At 48.5% G+C, this 11,764-nt stretch overlaps 1 protein-coding gene across 1 annotated transcript in view; it reads right to left on the bottom strand.

Annotated features, from left to right (window-relative positions):
- Positions 1–11,764, bottom strand: part of ak9 (adenylate kinase 9) — a 28,836-nt gene that overhangs the window by 8,318 nt on the left and 8,754 nt on the right. Inside the window, exons 17-29 of the mRNA XM_061241595.1 lie at positions 10,867–10,981; positions 10,358–10,437; positions 9,547–9,618; positions 8,610–8,804; positions 7,811–7,950; positions 7,428–7,628; positions 5,446–5,736; positions 4,649–4,767; positions 2,754–2,973; positions 2,180–2,248; positions 1,574–1,795; positions 545–763; positions 1–111 (exon numbers count right to left, since the gene is read on the bottom strand). The exon at positions 1–111 is cut by the window's left edge and continues 103 nt beyond it. Of these exons, the coding sequence (XP_061097579.1) occupies positions 1–111; positions 545–763; positions 1,574–1,795; positions 2,180–2,248; positions 2,754–2,973; positions 4,649–4,767; positions 5,446–5,736; positions 7,428–7,628; positions 7,811–7,950; positions 8,610–8,804; positions 9,547–9,618; positions 10,358–10,437; positions 10,867–10,981 (2,054 nt within the window). The remainder of the gene's footprint in view (positions 112–544; positions 764–1,573; positions 1,796–2,179; positions 2,249–2,753; positions 2,974–4,648; positions 4,768–5,445; positions 5,737–7,427; positions 7,629–7,810; positions 7,951–8,609; positions 8,805–9,546; positions 9,619–10,357; positions 10,438–10,866; positions 10,982–11,764) is intronic.

Below are 11,764 nucleotides of genomic sequence, written 5' to 3'. Positions count from 1 at the left end.
TCTGTCGCGCGTCTCTTTCGACGCGAAGAAATATATGAACTGGTGCAGGAGCAGGGGATAGGTGGGTCTGCTGGGAGCCGGGATGGGCTGGAGCAGGTCTCCTTCAGCGTACTGAAAACCAACAAAACCTCATCAGCCTGCTGCCAAAAGCAGGGACGTCTCACACACACAGAGAAGAGAATCAGATTCCTGGTTTAGCCAACGGCGAGACAATTTAAACACACACACACTCTCCATCCAAAGAGAAACATTTAAATGAGCCTGACAGAAATAAAAACACCATTGTTTAAAATACACAAATACGGCATCGTTTTGGACTCAAATACTTTTCTATGGTTTACTGAACTTGTCTAGTGTATCGGAACCTATGCAAACCGCACCTTCTGGTCCTCTTGGTTGGCTCAATTGCGCCAGGCAAGAACAATCGAGCACAGAAACTTCAAGTTTTTCCCAAAACAATGATCTTGGTAACATATTTTATGTCTACTATATTGTATGTTCACTCTTTATTGGGAAGATGAGCACCAGCGTGGGGGAAGCTCACCTTCACCGGATCCCAGCACCCGAAGGCACTATGGTACTTGTAGGAGAGCTGCAGAAGCTTCCGGGCCAGGCTGTAGTTCACGGGCTTGCACTTCTGGAAGAGGGACTCCCTGTCCTCCACCAGGTGCTTCAGCCGCTCCTGCATCTGGAAGCGGACCACCCGAGGCTTCCTCCCGCCGCCGACCGACAGCTGGGGAACCTGCAGCTCGGCGAGCTGCTCCTGCGTCGGGGAAACGCCGGCTCGTCACACCGTCCGTCAAACCGACATCACATCACATCGCACGTCACTTGGCCCGACACCTTTCCTCAAAGTGACTGACAGTTGACACTGACTGGGCATGTCCAACATCTCTAAAACTATCATTTGCTTCAAGCTCCAAAATGCCGTCATGTATGCGTGCAAACAGAAGTAGAACACTGGAGCATGATTAGCATGTAGATTCTTCTACCATCTCTATAAATTAACATCAAATTGTGGTTTACATTCCATTACGTTAATGGCATTTGGCAGACGCTCTTATCCAGAGCGACGTACAGTTGATTAGACTAAGCGGGAGACAATCCTCCCCTGGAGCAGTGCAGGGTTAAGGGCCTCGCTCAAGGGCCCAACGGCTGCGTCGATGTTACCGTGGCTCTGGCTACACCTGGGATCAAACCACCAACCTTGCGGGTCCCAGTCAAGTTCCTTAGCCACTTGTTTCTTATTCTTGAATACCTTGTTTTTTTTTAACTGCTGCTATAATATGTATAACTGGGTACCTTTCTTATAATCCTGCTTTTTAAGTTCCAAGTTTGGCCTTTCCATTTCCATTCAGTGGATGAATCCGGGAATTAACTGAAATGCAATCCATGAATTGAACAGTGGCTATAGTGTTATATGAGGGTTAATACGCTGAATTTCGAAATCGAATTTAGCCGCAGCGGAATTGGAACTTGAAAACTAAAATTTAAGCTTGAACTTAACTTTTGGTGGTATGTTTGGATTGCATTTTAATGAAAAAGAAAATCTTAATAAAGGTTTCTCCCATACCACCATCTTCTGGAGGTTGTTGTCATCGGTCTCGAACCTTTCTCCTATCTCCATCTCCAGGCGCTCCACAGCCTCTGCCTCCATTTCCTCTTCCTCTTCCTCCTCCTCTTCCTCGGGGAACTCCTCTTGGAGTGTGGCCTGCATCTCTTCCTCGAACTCCTCCCTGTCGGCCTCCTCATCTCTATCCTCCTCCTCATCCTCCTCATCCTCCTCATCCTTCACCTGTGTGTAATGATGACAACCTTGGTACACCCAGAAACACAGGGAGAGGAAGTAGTTGTAGTCCTACACCTGAACAAAACCAATTTGGAACTCAACTTCCCATCATCAGTATTATTTATATCAGGGCAGCCCAAGCCTGTTCCTGGAGATCTACCGTCCTGTAGGTTTTCATTCCAACCCTAACAAAGCACACCTCATTCAACAGCTAGAGATCTTGTTGAGCTGCTAGTCAGTAGAATCAGGTGTGCTGAATTAGGGTTGATATGAAAACAAGGCGGTAGAGTTCCAATAAGAGGGTTGGGCAGCCTTGTGAAGCTGAAGTTTTAACCATGTTGGTTTTTAACCAGTGCTGGACCACCGACTCAAAATGGCGGATTCCCTTGCCTCCTCTGCCAGATGTCTTTCAGCATATTCGGCTAAAAGCTCAGTTCTTCTCTTGGCTATTCCTTCCTCCTGAGTGGGAAACAAGAGACAGCATTATCAGCACTTCAGTGTTCACACAAAGTAAAATTAACAGTGCTAATTCACCTCTGAGTCCAACAGAGATAACACGCATTCTGTCAGAGGGAACTCTACTCTAACAATCAGACTCTACCATAGTAGACACACACAGAAGAAGGCAGAAGAACAATCACAGATGTTCCCTCTCTCTCCCTGATCCTGTGTTTGACATGGTGGGATCTCACCCTGATCCTGTGTTTGAGACGGGGCGGGGTCTCACCCTGATCCTGTGTTTGAGACAGCGGGGTCTCACCCTGATCCTGTGTTTGAGACGGGGCGGGGTCACTCCCTGATCCTGTGTTTGAGACAGCGGGGTCTCTCCCTGATCCTGTGTTTGAGACAGCGGGGTCTCTCCCTGATCCTGTGTTTGAGACGGGGCGGGGTCTCACCCTGATCCTGTGTTTGAGACAGCGGGGTCTCTCCCTGATGCTGTGTTTGAGACGGGGCGGGGCCTCACCCTGATGCTGATTTTGAGTTGGCGGAGGAGGTGCTGGCGTTCCCGCCTCCTGTCCCTCCTCTCCCGCCAGCGCTGCAGCCGGGGGGGCAGGAGACGCTGCACCACGTCCGCCGTCTCCACGGAAACCACCAGCGCCACGTCCGCGAACAGGCAGCGCTGCGCCAGGTAGTCCACCTCCTCGGGCTGCTGCGGGAAGCCCTCCAGGATGAAGCCCGTAGACCTGGAGACACAACGCAAAACAACACAACTCAATATAACACAACACAACTCAATATAACACAACACGATACAAAATAAAACAACATAACACAACACAATACAATATAAAACAACACAACATAACACAACACAATATAACACAACACAACTCAATATAACACAACACAATATAACACAACACAACTCAATATAACACAACACGATACAAAATAAAACAACATAACACAACACAATACAATATAAAACAAAACAACATAACACAACATAATATAACACAACATAACACAACACAGCACAACACAACCCAATATAACATAACACAATACAACACAACACAATATAACACAACACAACTCAATATAACACAACACGATACAAAATAAAACAACACAACACAACACAATACAATATAAAACAAAACAACATAACACAACACAATATAACACAACATAACACAACACAGCACAACACAGCACAACACAATATAACATAACACAATACAACACAACACAACATAACACAACACAACACAAGACAATATAAAACGCCACAACATAACACAATGCAATATAACATAACGCGGCCTGTAGCGTAGTGGTTAAGGTAAATGACTGGGACACGCAAGGTCGGTGGTTCTAATCCCGGTTGTAGCCACAATAAGATCCACACAGCCGTTGGGCCCTTGAGCAAGGCCCTTAACCCGGCATTGCCCCAGGGGAGGATTGTCTCCTGCTCAGTCTAATCATCTGTACATCGCTCAGGATAAGAGCGTCTGCCAAATGCTAATAATGTAATGTAATGTAACATAAAACAACTCAACATAATACAACACAACATAACAAAATGAAACACGATATAACACAACATAACTATGTGACCTAATATAATGCAAGATAATGTGAGACAACATGACACAGCACCACTTAACATAATATGACACTAATATCTTCCCTTGAGTAGGTTTACACTCCAACCCTAACAAAGCACACCTCATTCAACAGCTAGAGATCTCATCGAGCAGATCATTTGTAGAATCGGGTGTGCCAAATTAGGGTTGAATTGTAAATCTACAGGATGGTATATCTCCACAAATAGGGTTGGGCAGCCCTACAACTTAGAAATGCTTAGAATACACACAGAAAACTAGAATATATTAGAATGGAATTGAACTTATCATAACACAACAGAATGTAATGCACCTACCACACCACAAGGGGGCATTAGAGCATACATAAAAAAGCTTTAAAGGTACAATAGGTAATTTCGGACTTCTAACATGGTAAATGGTAAATGGTTGGCATTTATATAGCGCCTTTATCCAAAGCACTGTACAATTGATGCTTCTCCATTCACCCATTCATACACACACTCACACACCGACGGCGATTGGCAGCCATGCAAGGCGCCGACCAGCTCGTCAGGAGCATTTTGGGGGTTAGGTGTCTTGCTCAGGGGCTCACAGCCCGGGTTGTGTCGAACCGGCAACCCTCTGACTGCCAGACGACTGCTCTTACTGCCTCAGCCACGTCGCCCCACACAGTCAAGAGAGGAACAGCAGCAACAAACGTTTATCTCTCCGTGAACACGCTGACGTTGAAACGCCATCGACTGCGGCAATTAGAACCAATGTTCAACCAATGAGCTTGAGTTATTGCCGGCTACAAACGGAGGGCTACCTGTACGGCTCCTCCTCCCACCACGGGGGCAGCACCATGTCCAGGACCTCAGGGGGCAGGGGCTGCCCCTCAGACAGGTACAGTCTGATCGTCTCCTCCTCGGCCGTGAACTCCACCTCCTGTGCGATACACGACAGGCACGACAGTCACGGGAGAGCAATGGCACGCTACAACGGACACTTCACAACGTACCGGCTCATGTACAGTCACCGTCATTGTCAGACACTGTGATAAATAACACTTTTAAATCGTTTTTAAATACACTGCTCTGAAATCTACTTCATCGTGCTTCCAAGAGAGTCCACGTGTGCTCTACATTGCGATATGTTCACTTTTCATAAGGGACAAATCTACGTTGTCTTTATATCTTCAGTACAAGACTTCTCATGCATTGACATGGTTACGTGGTTCTATGAATATACGGATGTATGAACGTGCATTTAAAGGAGAATCAGACTGTCACGCAGACACATAACTGTCGACTTCAACCCTTTGAAGAGGAGGCTTTTTTGGAAGGTTTTTATTTATTAATTTATTTTAATTCCAGAATCTTCTAGAATTTACCAGTAGTGATTTTTTTACATCAGCGCCTAATCACATATTTGTGATCTCACACCTTAAAGCAGGGATCATCATCTATGGCCCTCAAATCCTAATCCGGTTTTCTTCTCTCCCGGGTCAATTAGTGCTACTGATTCATCAGGAGGGTGGGAAAAAAATCAGCAGTTCTCGGCCCTGATCCCTGTCTCAAAGTGCTTTTATACATGGGGACAGAGACAGGAAACGGCCCGGCTCACCTCGGTGCCGGATTCCTGCCGGCTGCTCTGCCGGCTGCTGGAGTCCTCCGAGCCAGGAGAGGGCGCTGTGGCCTCGGGCGGCCGCAGAGCCTCCGGGTCCACGGGCGGGTCCTCCGGGGGCTCCACGTCGTCCGGGGGAGGGACGGGCCCCTGGGTCTTCCGCATGATCAGCTCCTGGAGCCTCTCGCGGAACTGGACGTGGAAGAGGCCCAGCTTCTCCGCCAGCCAGCGGCCGTGGGTGCTTTTCCCGGACCCGCGGACGCCCAGGAGGAACACCCTCAGAGCCGGAACCTTCCGCGGGGGCGACAAGGAGGGAGGACCCTCGATTAATAACAACGGGGCAGCCTGTAGCCAAGCGGGCTAGTGGCTAAGGTACATTGGCTCAGGCGGTAAGAGCAGTCGTCTGGCAGTCGGAGGGTTGCCGATTCGATTCCGCCCTGGGTGTGACAAAGTGTCCCTGAGCAAGATACCTAACCCATAAATGCTCCTGATGAGCTGGTTGGCAACTTGCAATGGCAGCCGTTGGTGTGTGAGTGTCAGTGCGTGTATGAGTGGGTGAATGAGAAGAATGCCTTGATTAATAATAATGGGGCAGCCTGTAGCCTAGTGGGCTAGTGGCTAAGGTACATGACTGGGACCCGGAATGTTTGAGGTTCAAGCCCCGGTGTAGCCACAACAAGATCTGCACAGCTGTTGGGCCCTTGAGCAAAGCCTCTTAACCCCACATTGCTCCAGGGGATTGTCCGCCTGCTTAGTCTAATCTACTGTAAGTCGTTTCGGATAAAAGTATCAGTTAAATAACATTTTTTAAAATATATAAATGAATTAATAAAAAAAACATTCATTCGCACATTCATTTGCATTAGTTGCTCAAGCATTGTTTTGTGTCATTTCCGAAACAGCGCGACGGTGCTCTGGGCTTCAGTGTGTCCCGTAATTGCACTTGTGGTAATAGGATTCAGGAGTGACGGATAGTAATTTCAGTGGAGTGCTGTAATTTGTTAGCTGCTGTGACGACGGAGCCCAGGACGCTGTACTTTCCGAAGCATTAATGAAGGGCCAACTTCCCACTCGTAATTTTTCTCCGTTAAGTGGGCTTTTGGGGTTCGAGTTCATTGCGGACAAAAAAATAAATGTGACGCATTCTGCGTTTCCGCGTGGCCCTGTGGACTTACCGGGCCCGGTCGCGACCGCGGTGCTGATCCGTACACCGGTACGGTGTTTCCTTCTCCTGTGACTAGGTTTTCCTAAATCTATAGTCATTGCATATCGTCTGGCAATGGACCCCCTACAGCACCTTTTTTTTTTTTAAGATATTTTTTAGGCCTTTTTCAGCTTTATTAGACAGTATATAGTATAGAGAGACAGGAAGAATGGGAGCGAGAGAGAGGGAAAGACATGCGACAAATGTCAGACGGTCGGATTCGAACCGCTGATGTCGCGGCTCGCAATGAGCATGCGGTCAGTGCTCTACAGGCTGCGCCACCGAGACACCCCCACCCCTACAGCACCTTTAAGCAGGGATGTACCTAGGAATTCTGGAATGAATATTGTTCCCACAGGAATTTCTGTGGGACCTCCCCAGCTGTGGGGGGGTGGGGGGGATGTAGTCCTCTGGGTTCTGGTTCTCACCTGTAAGGGTTGGGTGTGGGCGACGTAGTCCTCCGGGTTCTGGTTCTCACCTGTAAGGGTTGGGTGTGGGCGACGTAGTCCTCCGGGTTCTGGTTCTCACCTGTAAGCGTTGGGTGTGGGCGACGTACTCCTCCGGGTTCTGGTTCTCACCTGTAAGCATTGGGTGTGGGCGACGTACTCCTCCGGGTTCTGGTTCTCACCTGTAAGGGTTGGGTGTGGGCGACGTACTCCTCCGGGTTCTGGTTCTCACCTGTAAGCGTTGGGTGGGGGTGATGTAGTCCTCTGGGTTCTGGTTCTCACCTGTAAGGGTTGGGTGTGGGCGACGTAGTCCTCTGGGTTCTGGTTCTCACCTGTAAGGGTTGGGTGTGGGCGACGTACTCCTCCGGGTTCTGCAGAAACCTCTCCCGGGCCTCGGGGCCGGAGAAGTAGTAGGATTTCTCTCTGTACTTGGCGGCGAACTCGTCGGTGCCGGGCACGAGGACCCCGCTCTCCCCCAGAACCACGGGGCAGAAGTGCTGACAGTCTCCTAGCAACCTCTTCGACGAGACGGCCTCTTCCTGCAAGCAGCAGAATCACGTTTTGAGTGTTTGGGAGAAACGGTCTCAGTGAGACGCGGTCTTAGCGAGACACGGTCTTAGCGAGACATGGTCTTAGCGAGACGCGGCCTTAGCGAAACACGGTCTTAGCGAGACGCGGTCTTAGCGAAATGCGGTCAGCTCACAAACTCTCTCACCTCGGCTTCCTGCTCCTCCTCCTCTTCCTCCTCCTCCTCTTCCTCCTCCTCTCTGCCCCAGCCGGCCGTGGCCTGAGCATCCTCGTCTTCCTCATCCAGGTCCACCCCGGTCATCTCCCAGGCAGCGTACTTAAAAGGCCCTGTCCACAGCCACATGCGCACATTTTACTCATTTATCTACGCAAATAAAATAAAATCTCCTGAATTACAAAACATCATACATGCAGACGACGTTACAAGGAAAGGTAAAACAAGAAACACAAATATACGCCATAGTAGCAATGTAATAATCACGCAAACAAGAGTAGTTCTCTTGATAAAAAAAAAATCCTCACTAATGTTAGACACCTCCCTGCCCTACAGACCACGTAACATTATGGGGACAAGTATAAAGTATGAAGGTTTATTTGCTGTTTGGGAGTTATTACAACACACCTTCAAAATTACCACACACATATACCATCCCTGCGTGGGATGAGAATTCAACAAGCAGAGGAAGGAACAATGTATGGAGGGGCAGGGGCACCCCTCCCCCCAATCAATTCCCCCCGTGACCCTTAATTAGTGCAGCCTTCAGAAAGACAGGACTGGTCAATATGGTAATAGATGCAGGCTGTTCAGACAAGCCTTGGTTTTGAAAAGCCTTGGTCAGACCAAAATGCTCACACGAACACAAACAAATACACACAGACAAGACACACTCTCGCACATGCGCACACACACAAACACACGCACACACGTACACACACACACACGCACGAACACACACACACACACACAGTATAAGACAGACACTCACTCTCCATGTGGAAGACCACCTCACTCAGCAGCTCCTCTGGTGTTTTTCCAGATATTTCCAGGACGCAGAATCTTCCGGTGAGGGAGGTCTCCATGTTCTCCCAGTCCAGCTCAAACTGTTTAATCTGCTGCCTGAAGACGCCCATCTCCGGGCCCTCGGGATAGCCCTCCTCCCATTCAGCTGGAAGTGTGACCTCTACAAACAGCCAAGGCTCAGAATCAACTCTATTTACTTTCATTTCTTTTCTTAAATCCGACTCAAAATGAAACCCCTTCAAGACCTTAGAATTATAAGATGCTTCCTGACATTTTAGACCAAAAATAGTTAGTGTCATAAATATGTTCTCCATGAGGGAATTTGATTTGATTTAGATTTTGATATTATACATTCAGAGCACTTTTAGGGTGTCTGTCATTTCGATCGATGAAGAACTGCCCTCCATTTCAGTTTTGCTGTACCGTGATGTGAAAGCTTTGAAGGTCGATGTCTCAAAATCACTCAGAACGCAGATCGAACCTGATAATTCCAAGGTCACAAAATGTAAAACACTGAAATAAAGCAAGCACTTAATAAAATAAAACAATTAATGAAACAATATAGCTCGGGACATGAAAAAAAGAATGACAGTACGTAAAAAAGATGAAACGAATGAAACGAAATCACTGCGTCAGTAAAATGAAAACAAACCGGTTCCCCCCCTTAAAAGACCATATGAATAGATACATAGTCACACTGCAATTCCAAAAGTATATACCATATATCAAACCTCCGTCTCCAGGGAGAATTAACCAGGCGAGAGGCGTGGAACAAACAACGAGAAAAGCTGTTAGCGCGGTGAGCGGCCGGCGAACACAACGCCCCACACGCGGGCGTACTGTATCAGGTTACGTAAGGCTGGAGGATTGGCGGAGGCAAAAAGGTCCTCGCGTGTCCTTACCTTCAACTTTAAGTCCCGCGGCGGCCGCCTCGGCCTCATTAGCGTCGCCATTGTCCGATCTGGCCGAGAGGTCTGCGGAGAAGAGCGCTAAGTGCCTAATTCACGGGGCTTTAAAGACTTCCTAACAAGGACTCGACACAAGAAGACCCGGGAGATAATAGAATAATGCAGGGGGGTGAGGGGAGGATAAGAAAATTGGTTATGTTGTCGGAGGACTCTTTTTTTTTCTTCTCGAAAATGGGTCAGGGGTAATTGAGTCTATCAGGTTTTTAATTTATTTATTTTCTGGGTTAACCAGCGGCTGACCGCGGCCACTCTTGCGAAGGCCTCCTCTGGAGAAGTGTGTGAGTCACCGTCAGTCTGACCCACTTCTTGCCACCAGACCCTTTTTACAACGAGAAGGAGCAGCAAAAAACCAAAGAGAAAGAAGTCTCCCCCCATACTCCATAGTCCAACTCCCCATACCTCCCAAATCTATACTTTTTTTTGTGTGTGTCACAATAAAATTACCCCCACCCTAAGTGGTGCAAGACCTAAGTAAATAGTGGAAAGTTATCGGTGTGTGTGACTAGCCACTTCATTGGTTATTTTTTAAAGGTTGTTAAGGTTTGACAGCTCCTGGTTTAGGGATCCATACCCGTCTCTGGATTTCATATTGAGTTCTGCTCTTAATGATTTAACTAGCCGAATGATTCACACAAGCTGATATTTTAGCTGCATTTCCTGGTAGGCTTGTGAGTGACAGCTAAAGAATATTCCTGTGCCCTAATGTAATTGGCAATCGAAATGTTAAAAAAAAAATCGCCGATACCTTCTGCCTCCTCCGGCACGGCCTCCAGTTTTTTCGGACCGTCTCCGACCAGAACCGGAGGTGCTTTGGACTCCGACCTGCTGCAGGTCAATAAAGACACCGACACTCAGACACATGACGACGTCTCCGCATGTCATACCGCAGTCACAGAATCGTGAACGCGGTTATCTCAGTACCCATCACCTCCGGCTCGTTCTGTCTTTTATGTCTGTTCCCGACGCACCAGAACAACCGGGCTGTTTCATTAAAACCCGCTCGCACACAGAAGGCTGTGTCCCTAGGCCGGGCACGGAAACGCACTCCGAGAGTCGTTGAAATGAAAATCGATTCCCCCCCCCCCGCCCCCCCTGCTCCACGTGTCTGACACACGAGGCTCTGAGAGCGGGGGCTCTTCTCCCAGTGGCGCTGATCGCCCTCGCGAAACGAGCCGACCCACCTGGAGCTCCGCTTCGCCCTCTCGGCGGTGGAAGGAGAAAGGGTCTCCGAGCCTCCGCCGCTTGCCCACTTACCTGGCCTCCAGTGCCTGCAGCAGCCTCTGCCGCTGCTCCCTCTGCAGCCGGTCTCTCACCGCCAGGTCCACCTCGACCCTGTGGAGCTCGTACAGCCGCCCCAGGACAACCTTACCTGCACAAGTCACAACATGGACCCTTCGAAGATGGAGAAACGGCAAACAGCTGCACTTTTCGATATGCGCTTTAAAGCCAGTTCATCTACAGCAGTCAGGCTATATTGTGCAGTACAGACACAATATATCTATAGCAGGGGTCTCCAACCCTGGTCCTGGAGAGCTACTGGGTCTGCTGGTTTTTGTTTTCACCTTAAAATCAGCACCTGTTGAGACCCAGGTAACCAGGTGAGGTGAGTTAATTAATTAAATTAGAGCAGTTGATTATAGTTAATTGCAGGGTAAGAACGAAAACCAGCAGACCCAGTAGCTCTCCAGGACCAGGGTTGGAGACCACTGATCTATAGGGTGCAGGTTTTGTTACATTGCAGTTATTTAGCTGACGCTTTTATCCAAAGCGACTTACTTTGATTCGACTAAGCAGGGGACAATCCCCCCTGGGCGCCCCTGGAGCAATGTGGGGTTAAGGGCCTTGCTCAAGGGCCCAGCAGCTGTGCAAATCTTATCGTGGCTACACCAGGGATTGAACAATCAACCTTCCCCAGTTATGTACCTTAGCCACTAGGCTACAGGCTGCCCCCTAATGCATGATTGACCTTACAATTCGTGCCAGCCCCTGAGACTTTGAGACCAATCCACAGACTGAAAGCTTTTGGGAACCACTCACCGCAGAAATTACATGACAGGAAGTTGCCATGAATGCTCTATCGGTTGTTAGAACATTACAACAACGATGTTACATATTCACTCACCAAGCACTTTATTAGGAACATTTTTACTTT

This window comes from Conger conger, chromosome 5 (assembly GCF_963514075.1).
Source record: "Conger conger chromosome 5, fConCon1.1, whole genome shotgun sequence".
Lineage (NCBI taxonomy): Eukaryota > Metazoa > Chordata > Actinopteri > Anguilliformes > Congridae > Conger > Conger conger.
Note: the sequence above shows the minus strand (reverse complement) of the source record. Positions and strands in the feature narration are given on the sequence as shown.